The sequence below is a fragment of the Equus asinus genome, chromosome 2 (assembly GCF_041296235.1).
Source record: "Equus asinus isolate D_3611 breed Donkey chromosome 2, EquAss-T2T_v2, whole genome shotgun sequence".
NCBI classification, from domain to species: domain Eukaryota; kingdom Metazoa; phylum Chordata; class Mammalia; order Perissodactyla; family Equidae; genus Equus; species Equus asinus.
The window spans coordinates 128,020,579-128,048,012 of NC_091791.1; the positions used below are offsets into that span (position 1 = coordinate 128,020,579).

Genomic DNA, 27,434 nt, shown 5'->3' on the forward strand with positions numbered 1-27,434 from the left:
CGCCTCCGGTCACGTGACACGCCGCTTGTCACGCGGCCGCCGCTCACCTGACCAGGGTCTCACGTGGCCCGGCCAGCTGGGAGGAAGGAGACCGGCGAGCCATGGCAGGCTCCGCGCTCTGGTTTTTTCTGCTGCTGGCGACAGCGCTCGCTGGGCGGGCGACAGCCCTATGGCCTTGGCCCCAGTACATCCAAACGTCCGACCTGCGCTACCCCATCTTCCCGCACAACTTCCAATTCCAGTACCACGTCAGTTCGGCCGCGCAGCCGGGCTGCTCCGTCCTGGACGAGGCCTTCCAGCGCTACCGTGACCTGCTCTTCGGGTCGGATTTTTGGCACCGTCCTGACCCCGCAGGTGAGTCGGCTCTGCCCCGCCTCGTTCCCGCGCTCTGGGAGAGCCCGCCTCGGGACAACTCCCCAAAAGCGCCTGAGACGCCCTTCTCTTGCCCAACCTTCTAGTCTAGTCACACCCTCTAGTCTCCGCTTCTTTGTGCCCCTTTTCTCCAGCTGTACTCTCAGCCTCCCCAACGTTTAGTTCCCCACCTCCACTCACTTCTTCACTGAGCTGACTTCCGGGGCCAGGATTTGTCCAAAGTCCTGCCGCTAGGCTGTGTTTCGCCAAAAATGCCTGCTGTCGAACTCCTGTTCAATCAGGATATCAAATTACTGAAAATACAGTGCCAGTAGAGATCTAAGGTGATCCCTCTGACCCTGTTCAAGTGTCACAGGGTCCTAGTGAGGCTGTGACCAGGGCTGGGTAGAGGAGACCAGAGCTGACAACCAAAATTGATGAGACAAACCATGAGAAATGTATTGACCTGTGCAAAATTACATAGCTGTGCAGTAAATCTTTAAACACTTCCACAGGGCAATGAGTTTTGAGCAGCCACTTAAGTGAGGTGGTGGATATAATTGGCCAGGACTGAAAGGAGGGTGTTCCAGGAAGGAAGAAAGGCTTGAGCAGAAGCACAAAGGATTATGATTGAGCTCAAAGTGCTGGGCTAATGTGTGTGATGAGAGTGGGGGCTGGGTAGTGGGGAGGGATGAGGTCTGGGAAAGCGTGGGATTGCAATGAAGTCAGGAGTGCTTTGAATATTGGATTCATCTAAAATAGCAAGGGCTGACAATTTTCTCTAAGGCAGCTGCTGAAAATTGTGTTTAAGGGTTATTATTTCACAGAAAATTGATGAGTAGCGTCATAAGTAGAGTCAGCAACTTAAAGGAATAAAATTACTTAATGGGCTTAAAATTTGGAGTTTTCTTGAAACTCTCCTGGAATCTAGTTCTCTGGTTATGATGTATAGGTGTTTATGGCGGGGAGCCATACTTATGTATGGGCCATCATTTTGTATGATGTTTCAAGTGTGCTTAAATTACTTTGACAAATGTTCTCATTTGATGTACAGAATTAAGAGCATTTAATTAAACAGATGGCGCTTAGAGAGTGACAGATGATTTAGGGAAAGAAACAGAGTCTCTGCATCAAGGTAGTCCTTAACTGGAAAGATGCATTAGGGTGGGGAGGATGAAAGGCCTGCCCCTGTAGGTGTGGTAGATCACGTTTTTCTCTGAATCCTTCATGACCAATTAATAGAATGCCTTATACAAGATTGGCACTCAGAATATGTTTATTTTGGATAGAACAGTTAGGATCTGGCTTGTGCAAAAAAAATAGATCTGTCATCGAATTGGTATGTGGCTATCCTAGTGCGGGGCACTCTGGAGGTTACAAGGAAATTATAAGATGTAGGCCCAAGTTTTGCAGTCCACTTGGGGAAATATGAAGCAAAAGTACGCAATGTATTATAAAATGCTCAAGAGATAATTAGAATGTTTACTGCTATTATATAAATTAGGATAATTTCTGTACTTCTAAATTAAACCTTTATCTCCATTGCTCCAGCACTACAGTAGAAATGAGGAGGTTATGTGACAATGGGTGCCGTAAATTCCCTAATGAAAAAGACTTTGAGACAGATAAGAAACTCAATAAGATGTTTATTTCCATTTATTACCTTCCTATGAATGAATTTGCTCTATTAGTTGAGGGTCCTTGTCCACTGAGAGATAATGAAAACTGGTTTGGATGAAGCTGACCAAAGACATTCAGGTAACTTCCTTCTCTATGGTTCTTCCCATGGAGCACCTTCCCTTTGGAACATAGTTTTCCGGGGAGCCTTTCAGGTAACTTGAGCTATAATCCTATTTCTGCAAAAACAAGGATGAATTGATGGAGAGAAAAACAACATCCGCAGAACCCGAACCAGAGTATATTTCTCTGTGGTGCTGATTTTAGTAAAGAAAACAACATATGCAAGTTAAATCTTAGCTAACAACTTTCCACCCCCTTCCTGCAAATAACTTCCTTGTAGGCTGTGGGTCAGTGTTTTTTGTAATGCAGCACAACTTCTGATTTTAATATGAACTTGGAACTCAGTGAAATTCGTATTTCTCTTTTCTGAAAAACAAGTCTGGTACTGAGGTTTGGTTCTGTTCTGAATTTGCCTTCAAGGGTTGGCTGTGGTCCCACCAATTGCTAAACACCTGTGGAGGTGTTTAGTGTTTGCTAATTGTCTTTGTCATTGACAAGTGACAAATGTCATTTCTGCCTACTGGAGGGTGTGTGTTGCATGTTGTCAAACCTGTTAAATGGAATTATTTTAGGCTCTAGATACTTGGATGAACCTAGTTCTCTGTTTTGATTATTAAGCCACATCCTGTTTGCAAATCAAAGGTGTGATCATTTGGGAGGGCACCCATCTAATGTTGCTCCAAATACTTTTTTGGGTGCTTGATGGAGTTGATAAAGCCTGAATTTTTCAGGTCAAGTGGCTAAATCTGATTCTTTCATTTGACTGCATTCTTCTTTGCTTTTCCTGAAACCAGTTGATTAAGCCATAGTACTTAATGGCTATTATAAAGTTCCCATCCTGTTCTGAGGTTCACATGCACATCCCTGTGAGTTACTTAGAATGTCTTGTCACTGAACAGAGTAATCCTCAGCCGCTTCCTCAGTCCTTTTATTCTAGAATGGAAGGAAGATTATTATATGAGTATCTAGATCCTTCTGCAGCCATTATCAATATTTGATTTGCTCATCCTCAGATATTAAATGAGTGACTAAGTTAATAACAGGCATGGTGCATTAGAATCTGAATCTCCTAAAATACCTTCTTAAGCCATTCCTTCTATAACTATGGCTGGAACGTGGTAGATATCGCTCCGCCTGCCTTGGATATTCTGCTTGAAGACCACATACAGTGGAGGACTCAGGGTCTCAAACATATTTTATTCAGGAGTCAGCCAGAAAATGTTTATTAACCTCTTGCTTAACTGTCTGCCTTCAGGCAAATCGTCTAATTTCCACGCAGCTGCTGTTGCTTTTTTTTCCTCCACTGCCTGCGTTCCAAGCATTTCTGAAGATAAGGAGATAGTGATGAATATCCTTACAATCTTTGAAGGAGGGTACAATACAAGGAAGAACTTGGTGATTTTAAAAGTAAAACAAATTAAAAATAAACAATATGAGCTCCAGAGCTGCCTTCCTCCCTTCTCCTTCCACCCCACTTCCTCATCTCCAAACAGGAGAATGAAGTAGGGCATTGCAGGGTTTTTGCCAGTTGATACCTTCTCTTTTGGTTTGTTTTGTATCTAATAGCAGGTGTGGGCTTTTTTTCCTTAGAGCTGCACAACCTCTTGCTGGGGCACGTTGTCGATTTCTTAGCCTGTTAATGGCATAAACCTCAATCCTTTTCCTGTGGATTATACAGAAGGTAAGGAGTTTTACTGCCCAACCAATACTTTTTTTAGAAATGAAAGAGGTTACTGTTATTTTTCTGCATTTTCCTAAATTTCCTCTGCTGGCCTTGGAAATAAATGATGAGAATAGAGTCAGTCTGCATCATCAAGAGGTTTAACCAATTGGAATAGGAGCTTTCTCCTGCCTTTGTGGGCCCGCTGACATCAAGGTCAGCTGAAGAGAGGAGATGGGATCTGTTGAGGTGAGACAGGTGTATATGGGGAGGATTTTCTGTGATCTAGCTCAAGGTTTATGGCGCTTTAATTCATTATAATAGAGAAATGGATTTGCTGTTCTCCTCTATTCCTGGCTATAGTGAGTAAGACCCCTTATTAGGTCAGGAACTTCTCGCTTTCATTTCCTTTGCTTCTGTTTTAAGCTTCCGTTATTGCTTAAGCTTCCTGGCCGTGCACTCAACCCTGATCCCTAGCCAGCAGTGGTGTGCTGTTGTTGTGTCCACATCTTGAGGTTGGTTGGGTCTGATGTAGAGCTCTTTCCTCTGGAACTGTACGCTCAGATGCAGGAAGTCTCGGCATTTGTCAGCTCGGGTGTCAGTAAGCAGCCTCCCCTTCTTTTGTACAGCTTTGGAATGGGAGCGAGGGAGAAGCCTTACTAGGTACACTGTGTCCTAGATGAAAAGGTTAGCTACTGTCTTAGTCGACCTTGTCCTGGTGGTAGCTAGTACTAGGATCCCCCGGTGGTGGCTTTAGTCTTTTGACTGGGGCCGCAGTCCTAGTTTGCAGCGGATTCAGAGTTCTAAGCTCATGTCCCTTTTGTATGTGGGAGTGTCAGCCTGTTTGCCATACAGGGTGGCACCACACAGTAGTGGATCCTTCAGGCTCCTCTAGGAGACTCATGAAAAGCCCTCAGGGAAGCTGCTCCTATGGTATGGTTGTCCCATAAGGCACCCTGTCCCTGGGCTCCTCCAGCCAAGTGGCAAAAAGGACTTTTTAGGAAAAGGGAAGTAGAAAATGGAAGGAAACGAGCATTTATTGAGTGTCTGGCACTTGTTGTATGTTTTGCCCTTTGATCCTCACAACAGCTCTGTGAGATTGGTGTTTCCCCGTGTTTCAGAACTGAGACTCATTGAGGCTAAGTAACATGTCCAGGGTCACACAGCTAGTAGTGATGGAGCAGAAATTCCAGTCGGGCCTGTTTGTCCACAGAGATTTTGCTTTTTTCACTGTGCAATCTTGAGGCAATCTATTCATAAATACCTTCACTGAACACTATACCTGTTAGCAATTTGGAAAACTGCTGGCCTCCGATACACTAAACCCTGATCGTACTTTAGGGTTAATTAGTTCAAGTAGTAACTTCTAACATCTAATTACTTAATCTTTAGCACTCAAATTATGAATATTTTGATCCCCGACCCATCATTATCAGATTCCAGTAGCATTTCTGACTGACTTCCTTCCTTCCATCCATCCATTCTTAGTACAACTAGTGTTTATTAAGCAACTATAATTTGACTCCAGATTTATGGCTTAGCAATTTGAATGCATTCTGCTGCTTCTCACAAAGATAGGGAGAATGGTAGGAGAGGAAGAGAAGGGTTGGAAGAAAGGAGTAAAAAGAGGAAGAGAGACAGAGGGAGAGATTGACTAAGAGGTTAAAGGTAGGGTAAGAATTATAAAAAGTAAGTTGGATTTTGGACCTGTTGAGCGTAAGGTATCTAGTATCTAGCAGTTAGCTATATGGTGCTGAAGCTTGAGAGAATGAATTGGAACACTTCTAGGGGACAAGAAAGTCCAAAATGTGACCATGGGAGGGTGTTGAGGAGGACGAGGAGGATGTTGCTGGATAACTGCTAAGCCAGAACGTGGGTTACTTCTTTCTCCTGAGTGTTGAAATCACCTAGGGTGATAGCCAGCCTTGAAGGAGAGGAAGACTGAGGATCAGCATCCAAAGTCTTGGGTAAATAAAGAAGTGACCAGGCAGTTGCAGTGTTGTGACAAGGAGAGGCTCAAGATTTTACAGCCAAATGTCATGGGCCACAGATGAGAGGTGTTTTTTTCACTTGATGGTAGAGGATGGGTGGCCTGGAAGCAGCCCCATATCTCAACCCTAGGAAGTGAGAAGGAGATGCCTCTCAGAGCAAGTCTTAGGTGAAGTAGTATTGCTGGGCAGAACCAGGCTTTGGTTAAGGAGGAAGTGGAAGAGACTAGTTAAAAAACCATGGAACGAGATTCGAGAGGGTTTGCCGGGGGTGGGTGACATACAGGTGGTTTGGCAGAGGAGAGGAAACAACAGTTATGGGAATGAGAGTGTGGGTCCAAAAATGAGCAGGGACAATTATATATTGGGCAGAATGACAAAAGATAATAGCAATATGACACGGTAGATTTCCCTGACTGTAAGATTGCCAAGAAAACAAGTTTGAGAGACAAGCAAGAGTTCATATACACGTGAGAATTTAATATATGATAAAAGAAACATTTCCAGTGAAAAGCTGTATTAGCCAATAAATATGTAGGGATGACTGGTTATCCATTTGGAAAAAATTCAAATCTTCACCTCATGTCAAGCACAATAGTAAATTCCAGGTGGATTAAAGATCTAAAGATAAAAGATATGCCATAAAACTGTAGAAGGATAAAGGAAACTGTTCATATAGTCCCAGGGAGTAGAAGAGGCCTTTCTAAACGAGCAAATAAAGTAAATGCAGAGTGATGCTCAAGTTCAGTCATTAAATACATTAAATACATTAATTAATACATTAAAGAAATACAAATTAAAACAATGGTCTTTCTTTATCTATCAGACTGGCACAAGTGAAAAAGAATTGAGACGATCTAGTTTTGGAAAGATTTGGAGAGATGGGCCCCTGTATGTTGGTTTAGATATAGATCATTACAGTAATTTGGAGGAGTAATTTGGCAGTGTCAAAATAAAAAATTTTCATATCTTTGGCCTAGCATTTCCACCTCTAGGAATTTTCCTACAGCACTCTCACAACTGTTTAAAAAAAGAATATATATGACAATATTTACTAGAGCATTGTTTATAATATCAGAAACTTAGAAGCATTCCCGAATGCCTACAAAGAGGAGAGAAGTTAGGACTTTCAACTTTTTTAAAGATTTTATTTTATTTTTCCTTTTTCTCCCCAAAGCCCCCTGGTTCGTAGTTGTATATATTTTAGTTGTGGGTCCTTCTAGTTGTGGCGTGTGGGATGCTGCCTCAGCATGGCCTGATGAGAGGTGCCATGTCCGTGCCCAGGATCCAAACCAGCGAAACCCTGGGCCGTTGAAGCAGGAGTGCACGAACTTAACCGCTCAGCCACGGGGTCAGCCCCCAACTTTTTTAAGTTGAAGTATATACCAAAAATGGAGTTCTACTCAGCACCTAAAATAATGACATAAATCTATGTATATTGACATTAAAAGATCTGCAGATCATTTTGGTAAGTGGAAAAAAGTTACAAACTACTATGCATTTGGATCTCATTTTTGTTTTAAAAATAAATAGTAAATCTGTGTATCTACAAAAAAATGGAAAGACTGTGCAAAATGTCAACCAAAGTTATCTCTTGGGATCTAGAATTATAGGGAGATGTTCTCTTTCTAGTGGGAGGGTCGGGGGAGAGGAGGAGAATGGATTAAGTTTCAAAAGTAGGAGGAAAATGAAAACTTTTAACTACAACTTTTACAAAAGAAGATGGAAGGGAGAACATTCAGGATTCGTCTCTGGGCTGGGGAGGTTGCACTTCTGAGTAGGCATTAGTAGTCTCTGGAGGGTGGAAAATCTTGAGACCCCTGGGAGGAGGCACCATGGTCCAGGCTGAGTTCAGCACTATGCAGAGGCTCCAGGCTCAGGGCAGTTGGGTTCTCAGATGCCCGCTTTGCTGGGATGAGAAATTTGACAGGGCTGGCCTTGCCTCTTCCCCTAGCCACACCAATGTTTTTTTGCTTCGACTGTTTCCCAGGCTTGGGATACCTACCACCTTCTTGGTAGCCTGGCAAATGCCAACTCAGGGTTCAAGGTCCTGCTCAGAGGTGCCCTCCAAGGTTCAGCCTTCCTCCCTTTCTGGAGGTAGCTATAATATCTACCGAAGCCCTTATCACACTGTTTTGTAATTGTTGTTTGTATTTGTCTCTCCCACTAGACTGTGAGCTCCTCAAGGGCAGGGCCCAGGGCTTGTTTTTCTTTTTAACTGCCCCAGCACCTAGCACAGTTCCTGATGCGCAGTAAGTGCTCAATATATCTTGGTTGGAATGAAGAAATGAGTGGGAAATGAATGATTTCAAGGGCTTTCATTAGGCTGAGTATCGGGAGGGGAAGCCTAGATGTGATGTATATAAAGAGGAGGGGGGACAAAATGGATGTGGAGACCAACATTGGCATCAGCCTAGGAGAGAGCCAGGACATATGGGGGCAGGGTAGACCTGAAAGAGTGGGAAGGTTGACAAAAGCTGAGTTGACTTTCCCAGTTCTCACTCCAGAAGCCAAATCAAATGCCACTTTATAACCCAAACGAATGTGTTTTCTCCATGCTGCTGAGATTCTGTGAATTAAACGTTTGGATTCAGGGAGGAGCAGGGCAGGTAGAGGGAGAGGCTATTGGGCACAGTTTCCAGATCCCCTAATACAGGAATGAGTTCTCCCTCCCAGAGAAGTACAAAGAGCTGTCTTTGGATTTATGGACCCAAGGGTCTTCAGAGCAGTGTCTTGAAAGGCACTTTCTGGGTGCCAGGGTGTCTTCTTACCATTCCCCACTTCAATCCCAGGACTTCCGAAATGCTAAGTTCGGGTGTATAAAAGTAATCTCTATCTTAACTGTTTGCCATTTATGCGTAATTATCATGTGGATAATCATTTTGCATACATAGCATTAAATATGCATTTTTTAAATTCTAGCCTCATTCATTTCTTCAGCAAACATTTATTGAATGACTACCATATGTCAGGCACTGGGAATACAGAGGCACTGGGATTGGTCCCCACTGTTGAGGAACTTACAGGCTTGGTGAGGAGATAGACCAATAAGCAACATATATTAAGATAAGTGTTGTGAAAATGTGTGTATACGTTGCTTCATGATCACATAGGAAAGTCTCTTAGGAAAGGGTGGGAGAATGATAGAAAATTTTTATAAAAGGAAAACTAGAACTGGTTCTTAATCAGGTGAGATGTGGAGGCAATGTAAAGTTGTTTCAACTGACGGAAGCAATATATGTAAAGAAAAGTATGGAGAAAATGTGGCATTTTCATGGTTCTATAAAGAGTTCATTGTGTTAACTGTGAGAGTTCCTGCTCACGAACAGAGAAATACAAGGCTGGAGTTCTTATAATCATCCAGTGGATTCTGGACTTTATCCTGAAAGCTATGGGGAACCTTTGTAGGATTTTGAGCAGAGATTATCATAATCTGATTTTCATATTAAAAGATCACAGAGGATAGTAGATTGAAATGGGGCATATATGGAAGCAGGGAGAGAACTGGGAGATTTTTACAGTTATCCAGGTGGGAATTTGTGAGAGGCTGGATTAAGGCTTTTGACCCAATGGGAGTGGAAAAGTGGTGATGGTGTTAAGAGATAATAAGGATTTTGTAGTTATAAGACTTAATTGGGTCTTTCTTTTTTACTGTTGTAATCTCAGTGCTTAGCAGTGTTTGACACATAGTAGACAGTTAATGTTATGAGTGAATGAACTTGCGATCTACTCATAAAGATGGGAGAAGGAGGAGGTTTCTGGTCTGGGTAAATCAATTGATGGTGCCGTTATCAAACTGAGAGAGAAGATCAGCCAGGAAGAGGAATGAAGAATTAGTTCAATTTTGTATTTCAGATTTGATGTGCTTTTGAGACATTTGAGTGGAGGTGCATGAGTCTAGAGCTCCAGAAGAAGAGTAGCATGGAAAGGCAGATTTGAGAATCATCAGGCTTCTGTGGGAATGGATGGCATTGTCCAGGGAGAGTGTAAGCAAGGAGAAAAAAAGAAGTCTGGACCCTGGAGACCCTGGGGAAAACCAGCATGTGAGGGTTTTTGAAGGAAAAGGAGAATGAGCAAACATATTCAAAGAGTTAGAAGGAAAACCAAGAGAGAGCAGTGCCCTCCAAGCTCAAGGAGTTTAGTTTCAAGAAGGTCAGGGGTGTCTGATGCTGCCAAGAGGTCCTTGAAGAAGTGAGTGGTCGCTATAATATTACCTCTATGAGAGCAGGGATTTTTGTTGTTTTGATCACTGTTGTATACCCAGCATTTAGAACAGCCTGGCACATAGTAAGTGCTCAGTAAATAGCTGTCGAATGAATGAATGAATTGAAAAGGATCCCTTGAACTTAGTTACAGAAATACAGGACCTTGGGAAAGGCATTTTCAGAGGAGTGGTGGAGAAGGAAGCCAGATTATAGTGGACTGAGGAGTAGATAGGATGTCAGGAAGTGGGTACAAAAAGAGGACTAAGGATGACCAACTCCATGAGCACTGTCATGTGCTGAGCACTGAGCCAAGCACTTCACATGCATTAACTCATTTAATCTTCCCAACAGCTCAATAAGACAGGTGCTGTTATGATCCCCATTTTACAGATGAGGAAACTGCAGCCCAGAGAGGGAACAAAACTTGCCCAGGGTCCCACAGCTAGAAAGTGTTAGAATCAAAATTCAAACCCAGATCTGTCTGACTTTGAAGTTCAGAACCTAACTGCTCAGGCTACATTTCCTCTAGAGTTTGTTTGTGACTGCAAGGTGAGAGAAGGAGTGACTGAGATGATGTGGAGTTGAGACCAGGAATACTTGCAAATATTTTAATGCTGATGGGAAAGAATCAGCAGAAAAAATAATTTGAAGATGTTGGAGAAAAGAGAAACAATTTATACCAAAGGAGCCTGAGGAGAGATCCAGAGCACAGGTGAAAGGGAACCCCTTCCGTCCAGGTAGCAGGAGGCGAAGGTAAAGCCCTAGTGTGTGCTGCAGATATTTTTGTCAGAAGAGGGGAGAGCAGGGGAAGACGGGCATTCTCTCCTGATTGTCTGCTGAAAGTAAGGGAGGCAGTGATCAAGTCATAGACTTGAAGAAAGTGGTACAAGTTTGAAACAGCTGTTGCAGAAAATAGAAAAAAGCAGTGGTAGAGATGGATTTTCAGGGCAGCATTGAGGTCCCAGTGAAGATGAGAGATCCTGACTTTACAGTGGCCCAACCACACTGTTACGTGATTTTTCTCCCTTCCCTCCCATGGGGCACAGTAGCCAGGATTAGGTGCACAGAAGGCAGATGTTAGATTGATCCAGGGTTGAGGGTTCTGTCCACTGGGTGCAAGAGAAAAAAAAAACAGGTTGTTGAGAGTATTGGTAGACTGTGTTTGAGATGGTGGATCACCACATCTATGCCAGCAGGGAAGGAAGTGAAGATGGGAGAGGACTGAGCACAGAAAGGTGATGGAAGGGTCATTGTACTGGCTTCTGGAGAAAGTTCAACAGTGGGACTTGGGTAGTAAAAGGGCCTCAGAGTTCCCTTGTTCTCAGAGTTCCACATCCAGAGCGCACCTGTCTGTCATGAACAAGGTTAAATTCTGCTAAAAAAAGGGATACAAGGGTAGAAAACTAACAGCGCTTATCTCTTCAGAGAGGGCACTGAGGAGGGGAGCAAAAGATAGCTTTTATTTTTTTGTTGTGAACACTTCTGTACTGTTTGAATTTTTTCAGTTCTTAAATTTAAAAAAATACAAGCTTTTCAGTGAACCCAAAGAAAAGAGCAGGTTTGTGTGAAAGCAGGGGGATGAGGGAGCTGCGGAGATAGGAGGCAGTGGTTGAGGAATGGGACCCTAGAGTATATGATCTGTCTGTGGAACCAGAAGTATTGGCTCTGAAGAGGAGGGGCTGGAGTCTGGACCCACCCTGCCCTTGTTTACAGGCAAGGAAGTAGGAGCCCGAGACTCATGCAGCTTGGCAGTGCAGAACCAGAACCAGAACCAACCTTTCCTGATTCTCCAGCTCGCTGCTGTTTTCCATGCTGCTTCCTGAGCACTTGAGGCTTCAGAATTTCCTGCCGTCCCACCTGGGCTCATTGTGAGCGTGCCCATGAGACTGCTGGCTGATCGGGCTGTTTGCCATGCCGTGCTTCCCACACCTCTGTCCTTCTCAGTGCAGGGTGTGGGTGTGTGCAGAGGCGGCTGGCCTGTCCCCTGCCTGTTTCCTGCTCTCTTCAGAGTAGCAACTTGGAGGCGGAAAACTCCAATGATGACACTCTATTTACATCCTTTTAAATGACCCAGTGTCCCTCCTGTTTTGCCAGCTCTCACATCGCTGCCTCCCCCAAACCCTCCCCCTCATTGCTTGTTCAAACAGCAACCATGGCTCTGTCTCTTCTTATCAGCTCAAACCCAGATGAGTCACTGAGAGCACTCAGGACAGGGACCCTTCACTGTAAGATTGGTAGCAGGAGGTGGAAGGGTGAGCCCTTAAATTAGGGACATTGTTTTAGGTAAAAAAAATCCTTTCTTTTCATCAGATCTTCAAAGGAGTCTGTGGCCCTCCCCTCTAAAAGACTATGGATTTATAGAAGGGAGTGCAGGTGTGTTTTAGAAAATAAAAATATAATAGTAACAATAAAAACAATTAGATATTTTTTTTTCTTGCAAGTAATAGTTCAGATAAACCTGGTATTTGTGCACCTCTCTTGTCATCAGGGCAGTTACCGTGGCAGTTGCATATGGATTAGTTGTGATTTCTCCTCAATTTGTGGACTGAAGTCCAGAGGATAAACACTAAAGCTCAGGACTTTTGCCCTCTTTTGAGTGGCCGCTCGGGTAGATACGCAGGAGGACTCTGCACGATGACACTGGAGCTCTGTGATATGTAGGGTGGAAGGGGGACAAGGAGGCAGGGGATGAAGACACAGTCTCGGGAGGAATGTTCTTCTGTAGTTCTTCACCCCTGCCCCTCAGCTAAGCCCTCCTTGGTCTTGGGTTTGCACACGCAGCCTGTCTGCCTGGGGAGCTTGGAATGACCCTACAGAGTCTGCTTTGAGAGTGGTCTCTGCCCTGAAAGCCTGGTTGTCTTTCTCTGTTGTGAGGGTGATTTTTTAGGGTTTGGAATAGAGTTATGAGTTGGCCTGGCCCAGAGTAGCCTCAAGTTCCCTTCTCCCTGCAGAGTTTAGGCAAATATTAGAGTGGGGCTACAGGGTCTTTACTGGGAGGGGAGAGCATGTGATGGTAGGAAAGGGCCTCTGATTGGCTTGCTTCGTGGCGGAGCTGAGAGCTGAGATGCAGCCATGTGGTGGTGCTCAGGAGGTTTGAGCAGGCTTGTTTGGGATGGTTCAAGGCTCTTGGGTTCCTTCTGCCTAGATACGGATAACATTTGGGATTCCAGTTTGGTTTTGAATCCTCTCTCTGTGCTTTCTGCCAGGCCATCCTATTCCTGACTTTGTAGTTCCGTAGGAAGTCATAGATGTTGTGGTGCCAGTGGGGTTGCATGTGGCTCCATAGAAAAATAGAATGAGTTCATTGAGGTTCAGGCTTGGGGTGGTACAATTATAACCCCCCTGAAGGTCATGGAGAAGAACCGGTAGGAGGGTGGGAAGAGACAGTGCATTTGTATTTTGGCTTTTTTTTTTTTGCATAGACTGGGATCTGTAGGACTATATTAGATAGGGGGTTGGCTCATACTGGGTGGCTTTCCACTGTTGGGCAGAAGTCTACCTCAGACAGACAACCTGTTTAGGAAGAGGAGGGAAGGAAGCAGGATGGACCGGTGACTGGAGCACCAGCTGGATCATCTCAGGCCCCCTTGCATAAGACAACCTCCTATTATCTGCTCACATCTAATTAACAAAATTAGAAACTCTTCATCCAGAGCCCTCAAGAGCAGTGCTTCTTCATGCGCCAGTCTGCAGTGAGATGAGAAGCATACACACCACAGTGTAAAACTGTTCCCTTCATCAAGAAAACCTTGTTAGGAAAAAATATTAGAACTAAACAGAGTGTTTACTTTGACATAATTGATTTACATTCTGGCGTCATAGAAGCTTCCTATCTAGTGACCAACCAGTAACACGGTCTGTAAATCAGCAGCTAATGTGCAGACCACACTTTGAGGAGCTGCCTCGAGTTGAGAAGCAGTTGTTGAGGTCCTAAAATCGTGTGCTTGGATGGTACCAAGCCAGAAATATAGAGCCCTGGTTACAAAGAGCTGCTGCTGGACCCTGTATACATGGGTCAAGGCTGGTTACTGGGGAGAGAGGGGAGCACAGCCAAAATGAAAAAGTTGGGCGGATGACTAGGCAGTGCCTGTGCCAAGGGTAATGCCTTGGTAATGTCCTCCCTTCCCTCTTACCACAAGCATGTGAGCCAAAGGGGCTAGAGCTAGGGACCCTCCTGTAGGACTTTGTTTTTGCCTCTTGCTTCTGCTGGCAGGTCAGCCACACTAAGTTTACCCTGTCCTTACAGAAAAACAGCATACATTGGAGATTAATTCGTTGGTTATCCATGTGGCCACTCCTGGGTGTGACCAACTTCCTTCTTTGGAGTCAGCAGAGAATTGTAAGTACCACCCTGTTCCCTATTCTAGAAAAGCAAGCACTTGTCTGGAGCTCTGACTCTGGATGGCCTGGCCTAAGTTGCTGATGCTAGGCCTGGAGCCTCCTAGACTGTGGGGACCAATGGTCACCACGTGCTGCGAGCCCTAGAAGGTGAGTCTTTCTTGTGCATTCTAACCAGTGTCTGAAGGCTGACTGTGGAACATCACACTGGCTGCTCACTGAACCCCCAGGATGCTCGTCTTCTGGACTGAGTGTAATTCCATTGCCATTTTAGGAATTTGTACACTTTGCTGATTTTTCTCTAAGAGACTCTACACTGGGAGGAGAAGTCGTTTTTAGTCATTTGTACTGAGATGAAGTCAAGTCCTTGTCCTGTGACTGCCTCCTGTCTTCCATGAACAGCAGCATTTGGGGACTTCTCAGTCTCCAAAGCGAACATTCAAGTCTCAGCTTCTCCCTCGCACTCCTGGATGAAGCAGCCACAGCCTGGAGACAAAGGGAAAGGAGGGTGATTATGAAGGCTTTGAGAGCATCGTAACCTGGACTAACCCCTCCACATGTCCCTGTCCCCTTCTTCCTTTCAGCTAAGAGCTGGCAGGAAGTCACATTTCTGGTGGGGGAAACTGACCCACAAAGCAGGTGGTGCTTTGCCGAGGACTCTGCTCCAGCCTGACCCTTGTCACATGTCATCTCTACAGAGCCCCTGGGTGACCACCCTCCCACTCTGGCTCTAGTCCTGCTTGCCCTGCAGCTGCCCCTGCTCTGGGGACGTCTCTTCTTTGAAAGATTTAAAAAAACAGTGATCTTGCTGTTGGTTTTTAATCCAAGGATTTACACAGAACATGTGATCTGTAATCTGAGAGTAGAAATCCTTAACCAAATGGGGTCATTTCTGTCATTTCAGACACTCTAACCATAAACGATGAGCAGAATTTCCTCTTCTCTGAGACTGTCTGGGGAGCTCTCCGAGGTAACAAGGTGGGGCTGATGTGGGGAGGTAGAGAAAAGGGTGATGTGGGAAGGTTGGCACTGGAGGGGTGGGGGTCCGGGACTGGGGGCCCAGTGAATGCCCCCACTTTAGGAAGCTTCCTTTATGGAGACCATTGGAGTATTCCCCCATCTCCCTGACAGGAGTGTTCTCCTTACAGCTGTCCTAGAAGTTGACAGGCGTCAGCCTGTGCAGTGGCAGTAGCTCCCGCTGCAGGCTGACGCTGAGGGTGCCAGTGGCGAAGAGGGCTGGCTTTGCCACAAACACTGCCTATTCAGCTCTCACTAAAGCCACGTAATTGGAAAAGATCTTTAAAAAGGAAAATTATATCAAAAGAAATAGGTAAATGTCAAAAAAGAGGTAAATAGTAGAAAAATACGTAGAACTATATTTCAGGAGAAAATTAGGACTTTATTACTTAATAAGTGATAGGCCCACGACCTTCTTCTTGGTTTACTGGAAAGGTATTTGGTCCCCATATACAGAGTTAGCCCAATATCTCCACTACTTTTGGTAAAACCTGTGCTGGTGAATGATGAGAGAGAGAAGCCAAAACAGTATTCTAGCAGCCTGCCTCAAATTAGGTGCTGAGTGACCACGAAGGTCTCACAGATCCTTTCATTCTGAAAATTTGGGACTCTGGGAGTCCTTCACAGGGCTTCTGCTGGGTTTTCAGTAGTGGGGCCCCAGCAGTTGGGAATATATAATGCTCTGGACTCAACATGCCTGCCCTCGGGCCTTGCTGGAATCTAGGAGTCTGCATCCAGCAAACTGAGCAGTCCTCTGGGGCAACTGCTGCCTGTCATACCTCAGCTCCATCTAGCTGGTTCTCCTCTCAAGCTCTGAAGAGGAAAAGTGGTTGATTCTTTGTCTTCTAGGTCCAGCCGTGGACCCAGGCTTCTTAGAAACTCAAGCTTATGATCACTTTCTCACCATTCAGTCTGGGAGAAGTGAAGGGGCAGCAGATTGGGGACCCTTTTCTTCAGCTCCCTTAGCTCCTGAATGGTATTGTCCATGGAAAGCCTTAACCCCTTGCGAGCTGGCATGTCCCTGCATCTCTCCTCACAAGCACACATCTTGGCCTTCCTTCGTAATATTCGTGGGAATTCAAGGCTTAGGAAATATGGATAAGAGTTATGTGGGTTTTGAGGGTTAGTGTGTTGCTAGGGGGAGCACTAAAACCCCTTACATTGCCACCTCCCAAAATACAATACAGAGTGAAAATAGATACTGGCTTCCTAGTTCCTCTTTTCATAAGTGTTGAGAATCTTCAGGCTACACCACATCCACTTTCCTGTGTGCCCAAGCATTATCCTCTGCCACACTGAGAACCTTCCAAACAGGTGCATCTCTTTTCCCACCTCCCTGAGTTTTTGCTCTGCCTGCTTCCCTGTAGGCCTGGAGACTTTCAGCCAGCTCGTATGGAGATCTCCTGAGGGCACGGTGAGTGTGGGCTCTCAAAAAGGGCTCCTTTTCAATCCCTGGGGTTTGCTCCCAATGTTGAGAGTCCTGGAAAAATCTTTTTTTTTGCCTTAGACAGAGTCCCGGTGGCTTGAGATGGCCCCAACAAGAGTATACAAGGAGATATGGGTGGAAACTGGTTTGGGAGATTTGGCCTGTTTGGAATTACTAAGTTCGTTCCCCTGAGTCATTATTTATTAATGACCTTAGACCACCTTCTTTGAAAAAAGCAAACATATTAACAGTCAGTGAAAATCCAGAATTTGTAGGCTGAGTGGTGTGTGGGACAGCTGTGTTTGGCTAGCGTGAGGCAGTTGCTGTCTAGACTGCCCGCTTGTGGTCATTGAGGTAGAGGTGTGGGGCGTTTGGGGAGATACTTACCCTGCAGAACGGTGACAGATTAGCTTTTTGGGCATCCTGGGAGATTTTCCTCATTCTCTTCCACCCCCACAGTGAGTTCCCTTTGAATTCTGACACATTCAATGTTTATTCGGCACAGTTCTTTATCAACAAGACGGAGATTGAGGACTTTCCCCGCTTCCCTCACCGGGGCTTGTTGTTGGATACATCTCGCCACTACCTGCCACTGTCTAGCATCCTGAACACTCTGGTACCCAGGCCTTAAGGCCTTCTTTACCTTTAGGGTTCTGGGGTGATGGGGCAAGGGATAAACCAGGTACCATATTCCTAAAGAGTTACAGAGAATTTATGTAACTTTATGAGTTCCTGGGGAAAATGTGGAAGATGACCTGCTCTAGGACTCAAAAAAATCACAAGAGTTATTTAAATCTACTCCACTGGCTACTATGGACCAATGTCCAGGCTAGCAGAAGGTGGTTTGGGGAATTGGCTTCTTTGACCAAACCGGGGTAACTTTCATTTAGTTAGGACAAGGTCTTAGGAAAGAGATGTTCAAAGCCTCAGCTGGGGACCTTCCTAACTATCTCAGGTTGGATGGGCGGTCTTATCTGACTGTTGCTGATCCTTCTCACGTGTCTACCTTTTCCTTTGCCTCTCTGCTGGAACCAAAGGAGTGGACACATCCATCAGTCTTGGCTTCTGAGATTTATGAGTTATGGGACTACTAAATTCCCAAAAGAACTCATACTTTGGTAAACACTAGTCAGGCAACCCAAAACAAATGGCAGGAGGAAGAATTAGTCTTCAGAGCATTTGGGGGCTTTTGGAAGACTCCAGGGTACACATACCATCCCTCTTCTCAGTGTGGCTAGAACTCATCTCAAAAGGGAGACACCGCTTCTGTCAGCCATCTTTGGATGTGCCCCAGGAAAAGAAAAAATGTTCTGGGTCTTTCTTTTCTCCATGCCAGGCACTCGCTGACAGGAGAGTGTGATAGAGAGACCCTATAAACACTTAACAGTAAGCTGGGGCAGGTTGAGCCTATGGGGGTGTGTGGAGCAACCTGCCAGTGTGCCCAGCTTCCCAAGTTTGACACTGAAACTGGAGAGGCTGAGATGGGTTCACAGTGTGTGCTCTGACCTACAGGATGTCATGGCATACAGTAAATTCAACGTTTTCCACTGGCATATGGTCGATGACCCTTCCTTCCCATATGAAAGCTTCACTTTTCCAGAGCTCACCAGAAAGGTATGTCTCAATTTTTCCCAGACCAAGTTTATAGGTCAGTGTCTGAGCCTGGCCATGGCCCTGCTGGCAAGGACACTGGCTCTCATCCTAACCAGCCAGTTTTAGGACACACTAACATAGGGGAAGGCTCTGGATTTGGATTTAGGAGACCTGAGTCCAAGTCCAAACTTTGCCATTAATTTGCCTTGTGACCTTCAGGAGATACTCTCTCCTGGTCTCATTCCCTTTTTATTTATTTCTGTTCTGTTAGATGGGCATAATACCTACCTTGTTCATCTCAGTGGCATTATGACACTCAGCTAAAATAATAGATGTGATAGCTTGTAGGAAATTGTGATAAAGTTCCTTGAAGATAGTTTCTGACACCAAACAGCTGTGGGTAGGTTTTCTGACATCTGGGGAGTTCTAGAGGCAGTTTGAGTACCCTCTACTCTGCTAGCCTGCAGGAAATGAGACCCTGAAGTGTGTCTTTGCCTTTCAGGGGTCCTACAACCCTGCCACCCACATCTACACAGCACAGGATGTGAAGGAGGTGATTGAATATGCACGGCTTCGGGGTATCCGTGTGTTGGTAGAGTTTGACACTCCTGGCCACACTCAGTCCTGGGGACCAGGTAAGAATAACATCTGGGGATAGAGGGAGTCTACTGATCCCCCTCAGTGGGGCTTCAGGGCGTTGGCTCATGGATATGGCATGTCCCGGCCTTGGTCCCTAGAAGAATGTTTTCCATCAACTTCTTCCACCTGGGAATTTAGTAGGCAGAACCTACTTTGGGCAAAGAAGGCCACTTCTTAACTATTAAAATATGAGCAAATTCTTCACAGACGTCCTTGTCTTAATGATGCCCTTGTAGTGGAAGAAAGATTTGGCCAATTTGGCTGGATCGGGCTCTCTGCTTTTCTGCCAAAAGGTGGCATGAAAAAAGCAGCCTTTGGGAGCAAGGGTAACCCCTGCTGGAAGCAGTGTGTCAAGGCAAGAGTGTGTGTGTGCTGACAGTTGTCTGGCTTGTAATCCAGCCTTGGACTGTTTGTGATTGTGGATATATTTGTATCTCTTTGATTGTGACTAAACGCTCACGATTGCCAGTGTCTGTGAGTGCCTGTGTGTTCCTACATGTGTGCGTGTAATGTTTATGAACACAATTGTCTTACTTTTGGTGACTTAATGTCCTTAAGTATGTGACTGTGCGTGGGGCTCTGTGTATTTGTGACACTTGTGTGGGATTGTCTGTTGGCTTAGGTGCCCCCGGATTGTTGACTCCTTGCTACTCTGGGTCTCAGCCCTCTGGCACCTTTGGACCAGTGAATCCCATTCTCAACAGTACCTATGAGTTCATGAGCACGTTCTTCTTGGAGGTCAGCTCTGTCTTCCCAGATTTTTATCTTCATCTTGGAGGAGATGAGGTTGATTTCTCCTGCTGGTATGAGCCCCTTGATCTTCCCAACCCAGCCTGACGAATTTCTTACTCAGAGTAGAGGGTGGCCCCTGGAGGCTACCTGTGTCAGGGGCTCCTCAGGCACTTGGGCCTTCCTTCTGCCCACCTACAGAGAGGCCCGCCCTGATTTTGGCCAGACTGTAAATGTGAAACTCTATCTCCCCCCTGTCATATCCTTGAGAAATTTATGGAAAAACCAGCTCTGGGCACAGAATTGTCTTGGAAAAATCCAGGATAAGGAAAAATGATCCCTGCTTTTGAAGGCTTAAAATAGTCTCATTGAAGAGTCAAGAGACAGATGAGTTTGAGACTAATATATGACAGTGTCTAGTTAATATTAAGTTGTAAAGTCCAAACCCTCAGATCTCGTTAGCTCAAAAGAGGTCAAGGGGCTTTTTAGAGAAGTGGGCACTAGAGCTGGATCTAGGGAAATGCTTTGGCTATTTCGAGACATAGAGGAAGGGAAAAACATTCCAAGAGGAAATGTGAGCAAGATGTAGACGTTGTGGGCCGGGGAGCTGCAGCGGGTGACGTACAGGAGTGCTTGTATCTAGGTGGAATAAAGAATAAATACTAAGGGAAAAGCAGAATATGCGCCTAGGGTGGAGGGCTAGAGAGGGAAGCCAGAATCCAGTGTGCCAGAGCCCCAGGCCAAGACCTCAGAACTGCATGTCTAGTCTAGAGAGACTAATATGTATTCTCCTTGACAGTTTGAACTTAAAGCTCTTCATTGCAGACCCATCTATTCTCACCCTATGTCAGCGGTCCCCTTCATATAGCTTTGTTCAGCCACACCTTCCATATTTTGGGCTTCTGAGATCCTTGGTTGATTGGTTTTTCAGGTGAAAAAGGAAATTGTGGGAGGCCAAGTGGCTAATCCTCAAGTTTTGGGCTTTGAGGATGTTGAAAGAATTAATCTTCTTTTTCTCTTGGGATTCAGGAAGTCGAACCCAGACATCCAGGACTTTATGAAGAAGAAGGGCTTTGGTAATGACTTCAAGAAGCTGGAATCCTTCTACATCCAGACGTGAGGAAGGAAGGAGGGTGGGCAGGGTCCCTCGAGGTCACCTCCTGTGGGGTCCTCACTTTGCATACCAGGGCCAGGCCCTGCGTGACCACTCTCTGGGCACCTGAAAGGGTCCTTGGTCCTCTCAAGTTGGGAGTGGTCCGTTCCAACCTGGGGAAGACACTGCTCGATCAGGAATGGGCTTCCAGCCAGGTTCAACCCTAAATCACTGGCACTGACAGCCCAGAGCCTATCTGAACTGAACAGACATTTTCTTTCCTCACCAGGCTGCTGGACATTGTCTCTGCCTATGGCAAGGGCTATGTGGTGTGGCAGGAGGTGTTTGATAATAAAGTAAAGGTGAGCCAGGGGCAGAGAGAGAAGGTGCCACCCGTGGTGCCTCCCTCTGGTCTCCCAGCCCTTCCCCACCTCTACACAGACTGATACTCCTGGTTTCAATTAGCCTTTAATGTTCAGAGCACTGAGGGCCCATCTCTCCTTTCCCTTCTAGAAAGGTTGCAGAGGTCCCAGCCCTGGATGTGGGTGTTAGAGCCTCTGTCTATCTTCCCTCACTACAAACTAATCAAGAATTCTTTCTGTTGTTAGGTTACTTGGGATTCCTGAGACTGGCATGATGGGTTGGGTTTTCCTTCTTGAGTCTTAGACTAGAATCTTCCAGGTCTGTGGGAGCAGGGCTACCTTCTCCATTGTTGATCAGTAAGATCTCAGGCTCCTGCCACATGCAGGGGCTCTTCAGGAACCTTGTCCCATCCTCAGAAACATCTGGAGATTCTTGGACATGGTAGCTCCTGATGAGTCTCCTGGGTCCCACTGCTTGCCTGTCTTATGTCACAGCTAGTATTAGTATCTCAGTGTGGACAGAGAGGCTGTGGAAGGACTGGGAGAGGAAGCAGCAGGGAGCTCTCCTAGGGCCCATGCAATCCTTGGCCTCTGCACTGGGCTAGGAGCTCAATGGTTATGAGTCACAGAGAAATACTTTGTGGCTGGGGAGCAGAGGGGGCACACACCCCTTGGCCTGGGTTGCCTGCATAAGAATGTGGCCCAGGAATCTCCTCAGCTACATGCCATTACTGCCATTTGACCTTTTGTAACAGGTTCGTCCAGACACAATCATCCAGGTATGGCGAGAAGAGGCACCAGTAAGCTATATGAAGGAGCTGGAACTGGTCACCAATGCCAGCTTCCGGGCCCTGCTCTCTGCCCCCTGGTACCTGAACCACATCACTTATGGCCCTGACTGGGAGAAGGTCTACATGGTGGAGCCTCTGGCATTTGACGGTAACAGCAGGGGGCTCTCCTTGCTGACCAGAAGGGTTGGGCTGGGACACAGGGCAGGAGGCAGGAGGGTCTGGGCTAGACATTTCAGGTTAGGAGATGAAACGACCTATCTGAGGAGAGGGCCACATTGGGAAGGTGTTTGAGGATTACCCCCTAGAGGTACCCCACCACCACCTGCACACTCTTTTTGCTTGTTTTCCCTCAGGTACCCCTGAGCAGAAGGCTCTGGTGATTGGTGGAGAGGCCTGTATGTGGGGGGAGTATGTGGACAGCACAAACCTGGTCCCCAGGCTCTGGTAAGGGTTTTCTGCGGAATGGAGGGCATGGGTTCTCCCTTACAGACTCAATTCGGTTCAGCCACCCTCAGACTAGTATTCTCCTGTCAGGCCTGAGAGGGAAGGGGCGTTGCTGTGATCCATCTGTTTGTGTGGAGTGTTCACTTCCCACCCGACTTCCATATGCTCCTCCAATAACCCATTAAGTATGGAGGATAGAGACTGTTATCCCCACAGATAAAGATAACGAGGCCTGGAGAGCGTGGATGATGAAAGTCCCTGACTCCTGTAATAAGACTTCCCTGTGCAGTTTCCTTAGCAGCCCGGTGGGGGTGTGGAGTTGACATTCTGAGAACACCTGCTGCTGCCAGTAACAGTTCAGGTCACCTGTAAGACTTACTCTGGTCCCCATGTCTTTGAGAGAGGAGGAAAGTGGAATCACTCCACATTTTAATGAAGATGGAACTGAGCCCTAGAAGTCCCTGGGAGCCTCCAATCAGGCTGCCACTCTGAGTAAGGTGTTGATCCCATCCCTTAGCCCTGAGCTAGTCCCGGGCGCCTAAACAAGAGACAGTAGCCTGTGGGTGTCCGGCACCCCTGCAGGGAACACAGGGCCTGACCTGGTGTGTGCCCCCTTTCTTCCAGGCCCAGAGCAGGGGCTGTTGCCGAGAGGCTGTGGAGCAGCAAGTTGGTGACAAATCTGGACTTTGCCTCTAAACGTTTGGCAGACTTCCGCTGTGAGCTGCTGAGGTAAGAGGCCGTGGGGCCTTCCCAAGGTGGGTGGGCAGGTCGGGGGCTTGAGACCCCTTACTGACAGGAAAAGAATACTAATAATAGCTAAAAGTTACAAAGTCTTACTGTGTGGCAGGCACTGCGCCCAGCCCTTTACAGGCATCATTTCATTGAATCTTCACCACAACCTTGTAAGGTAGATACAGTTTTATCCCCATTTTAGAGATAGGCAACTGAGGCACAGAGAAGTTAAGTAACTTGTCCAAAGTCGCTCAGAACAAGGATTTGAACCAGGCTGACTTGAAAGTCAGTGCTCTTAGCCAAGGCCATGCTTTTATGGGCTTTCATGACACCTGCGCCCCTCTTGGGGCTGGGCCTGCATAAGATGGTCATTTCCCTCATTCACTCATTGACTAGGTCTTGAGGACCTGGCGGACACAGCCTCGTGCAGGGCAGAGTCCTAGGCTGGGAGCCTAGCTTGGTGGAGTCTAGGCCTCAACTGTCTATAATTCACTGGGTGATTTTGAGCTGGTTCCTCACCATCTCTAAGCACGCTGTTTGTTTGGATAATAAAGGCGGTGTGCCTAGAGGTGCCCTAAGGAGACTGGTCTGGTCTCGGAACCTAGGCTGAGACCGAAGGACAGAATTCATGCCCACACCCTGGGCATGGACTGGACAGTGCCTCAGTCCCCCACTGCCACTGCATTTTACAGCATTTTAGAGCCATTAAAGGGTGGCTCAGTGGGCCAAGAACACTGGGCACCCCTCAGGCATCCACCTCTTTTCTAAAGGGACTGAGTTACTTGGAGCTGGGGTACAGAGACAGGCAGATTAGAAAAAGGGAGGTGCTCCCCAAAGTTCCTGGTTGTCCCTGTATCAAAATCACCCAGGCCATTTGTTCAGAATGCAGATTCTTGCCAAGATGTGGCCCCACCCCAAGCCAGCATCTCTGGAAGTGAGATCCCAAGTAATTTTGGTGTAGAGCAGCAGTGTGAGATCCACTGAAATGGGGGAAGGGGAGACTGTTGTTTGCGGTGGGGAAGGTGTTGCCTAAGCCTTGCCCCCTCTGAGTGGCTTATTTTGGCCGGTTTCTTCACGTCTTCCTGCAGGCGAGGCATCCAGGCCCAGCCCCTCAATGTAGGCTACTGTGAACAGGAGTTTGAAGAGACCTGAGCAAGCAGCCCCAGGCACCGAGGAGGGTGCTGGCCCTAGGAGAGTGGTAGTGGGGTTCCACTGCATCCTGGCCGGGGGACGGAGCCCCTTGCCCACATGCCCCTGTACCTGGAGAGAAGGGGTCTGTTGCTGGTGCTGGTGTCCAATAAAGAGTGATGTAGCATTTTTCTATAATGAACATGGATTACCTGTGTAAAAAAACATGAGTGGCCCTGGGGTCGGGGAGCTCCCAGGACTGGCCTTCACTGAGAGTAATAGGGCTCAGCAGGGTCCCGCCAGGTTGGGCTCAGTATCTGCCTCTGGAGGGATTTTATAAGCCGAGGGCTGGGAATGGAACCTGTAGCCTTTGTGCTGTCCTGCTCAGCCTGTGAATTATGTGATGTCTCTCCTACCGCCCTCATAGTCCAGACACATATCCCCATCCTCAGCCTCATCACTTCCCTCCAAGTGGGGAGGTCACTTAGACTTCCAAGACTTCTGTATGCAGAATAAGACATTATAGGGGCCCCAGTTCTGGGCAGCGGCAGGGGCTCCAGACCCAACCTGGTCACAGAATGGCCCTCCCCCGTGCATACTCACACACTTTCCTTCCCTAGGGCTTTTCTTCAGCTTTGGGTTTCCTGTTACTTCAATTTCATGCAACCATTACTTAAATATTATTGAACACATATTGTGGTCTTGGCACCATGGTAGGTGTTAAATTTGAAGGACTTGGTACCTAGGCCCCAGTCGACTCCCCCAAATGCCTGAAACTTCCACCCCCCTCCTCCCACCCATTTTCAGCCCTATAGCATGTCTTCAGAGAATCGATGGCATAGTTGAGACCGTGAGAGGAAAGTCTGCGGGGCCAGGAGGTGGGCATGTGGCTCTGGAAGGGGGTCTTTGCACAAGTGACCCGTTTTCTCTAGGAGGAAATGGCTCATTGTGGGCTCAGGCTGCCTCCTGATGGTTTCATGTTCAGAAGTGACAGCGCAGCCCCAAGGCCGGGGCAGTAGTGGACAGCAATTGTTTTAGATGAGGAGTCCTTTGATCATTATGGAGTTCTTTTACCTGGTCCTGGGCTGCAGGGACGATGGGGAGGTCCCAGATGTTTCTTTCAGAAAATTTCCAGCCTGGTGGGTACAGAATCTTGGGGAAAGCAGGCCGGAGAGGGATCCCAGTAAAATTTGGTCTTTAAAGAGCATCCACCAGTCCCTCGATCATACTCCTTTGGGGACTTGGTTGGAATTACGCCAGCCCTGCCTTCTTGTGCTATTTCTGTAGGAACAGGGTGGGCACCTTCTACCTGCAGAGTCCTCTTGGGGACAGGTTTTCACACAGCCCAGATTAGCCAAGCCCAAGGCTCAGGCCTAGAGAAACACAAGCTAAGGTCTACCATCTGCACCCACCAAAGGAGCCTCCTTCTGTGACCCAGAGAAGCCCGTGGGGCATTCCCAGGCAAGGGCCCTGCAGAAATGCTGCTACACTTCAAATGCCCCTGCTTCCTTCGTGATCATAACTGTAACATTGCTATTGTTTGGGATAATGTTAAATAAAAAGAGTAGACCTAAATTGGAAGTCTCAAGTCAATGAAGGAAGAGACCATGAAAACACTTGTGTTAGAGCAATAAGTTTCTATGATTTCTTATTCCTGTTATAAACATTTTCTTTAATGTTATTATTTTTACAATAAAAAAAAAATCAATGTGGCCCGATCTAGACTGTCAGTGATGGGATGTGCTGTTCCCCAACCTCCAGCACCGTTCCTCTGATCATGAGGGCATTTACCTGAAGATCATCAGCAGACCTTGACCTGCTGATGGGTCAGAGGCGGTCCCCGCAGCGACCACTCAGTCTGTTGCGATGCACAGAATCACTGCCTCCCCACCTCGTCTCCCTTTACCCGGGCTGTAGGTTTAGTGCCCCACCTTGCACAGGGCCTGGTTGTGTTCTCTGTGCACCACCAGGGGGCGGGGCAGTGCCTGGACCGATGTGCTAGCTCCAGTCGTCTTAGGGCACAAAGGGTCCGCCTGTGCTCTCCTATGAATCTGCTAAGGATGCAAAGCAGGCCTAATGGGAGTAAAAGTAAAGGAGTGAATGGAGGCTGGGAAGACAGTCAGCGCCCCCTGTTGGTAGGAGTTGGGGCCATGTGCCAGGTACCCCTCCCTTCTTAGAATCTGGTGTTTTCAGGTGCACGTCAGTGGATTAACATAAGGATAGGACAGCAGAGGACTTGGGAGCACAGGTGCTCCACAGCGCTACTGATGACAGCAAAGGGGTGAGGAAAGCCAAGTGATACTGGGAAAGGGTGAAAAAGGATTGTTTGGATACAGACTGAATTTATATTAGTGTAGATATACATGCCTGGTGGCAACATTACAGCCCTCTAAAGTTTGGATTTTATAGTTTTTGTCAGTATCACTTGTAAGATTAATCAATACAGGCCATGACAATGTATGGTATCATGTACTTTTTTTTCCACTAAGAAAATAAATAGGAATTGGGTGCTTTGTCTGTTAAACTCATTCTGTATTTTTTCCTTTATAAATAAATAAATTCTGAAAGTTTGAAAATTCGTATCCTTTTATACCAACTGTTAATAAATATATGTATAACATATAAATACATAATAAGTAATTTCAGTGAAATATTTACTTGCTGAATTTTTTCATTACTATTCACTCTAACTATATACATAAATCTTATAGTCCTCACCGTTGTTTTTAAAAATACTTTTTGAAGCAGTTCTTTGTGTGTGTGTGTGTGTGTGTGTGTGTGTGTGTATTTTCCTGCATTTTCCAATGAGATTTTTAAAATGAAAATATCCAGGAAACTTGCTTATTTTATTTTTTAATGATTTCAAGTCTTTCAAACAGTAAATTGTAAAGAATAAAATAATAAACACAGTATAACCACCACCCAGCTTTATCACATCTCAGTAGTTGTATTTGTTTCCGATTTGCTTTTTAAGAGATGAAAGATTATATCTGTCCCCCTTCCAGTCCCAGTCCCTTCCTTTCCAAAATAACCACTTTCTAGAATTTATTTTAAATCTCATTTCCTCTGAAATAGCTGATACTAAGCTGTGATTTCTCTTCATTGTTAGTAAATTCTTCATGGCTCACTTTATAGCAAATTAGAAAGCGACGTTTTGGAAACCAATCAAAAAAAAGGGAGTATGTGTGAGAGGGGACA

The 27,434-nt window shown here is 46.2% G+C and overlaps 1 protein-coding gene across 1 annotated transcript; it reads left to right on the forward strand.

The window, feature by feature from the left end:
• The first annotated feature begins 28 nt into the window (after positions 1-28).
• On the forward strand, positions 29-26,812 carry HEXA (hexosaminidase subunit alpha). The gene is made up of 14 exons (XM_070498615.1): positions 29-354; positions 14,191-14,283; positions 15,187-15,252; positions 16,667-16,713; positions 17,231-17,341; positions 18,238-18,339; positions 18,821-18,953; positions 19,580-19,760; positions 20,716-20,802; positions 21,069-21,141; positions 21,897-22,080; positions 22,286-22,376; positions 23,001-23,105; positions 24,197-26,812. Exons 1-14 carry the CDS (start codon positions 102-104, stop codon positions 24,258-24,260), a joined length of 1,590 nt encoding a protein of 529 aa, XP_070354716.1. The 5' UTR covers positions 29-101; the 3' UTR covers positions 24,261-26,812.
• The last annotated feature ends 622 nt before the right edge of the window (positions 26,813-27,434 follow it).

What these genes read in the sequence shown, in the direction of transcription:
- HEXA (XM_070498615.1), top strand. Translation starts at nt 102, where the DNA reads ATGGCAGGCTCCGCGCTCTGGTTTTTTCTGCTGCTGGCGACAGCGCTC. An exon ending in GCACCGTCCTGACCCCGCAG is followed by an intron (nt 355 to 14,190) that starts GTGAGTCGGCTC and finishes CTGTCCTTACAG; the next exon opens with AAAAACAGCATACATTGGAG. An exon ending in GGAGATCTCCTGAGGGCACG is followed by an intron (nt 16,714 to 17,230) that starts GTGAGTGTGGGC and finishes TATTCGGCACAG; the next exon opens with TTCTTTATCAACAAGACGGA.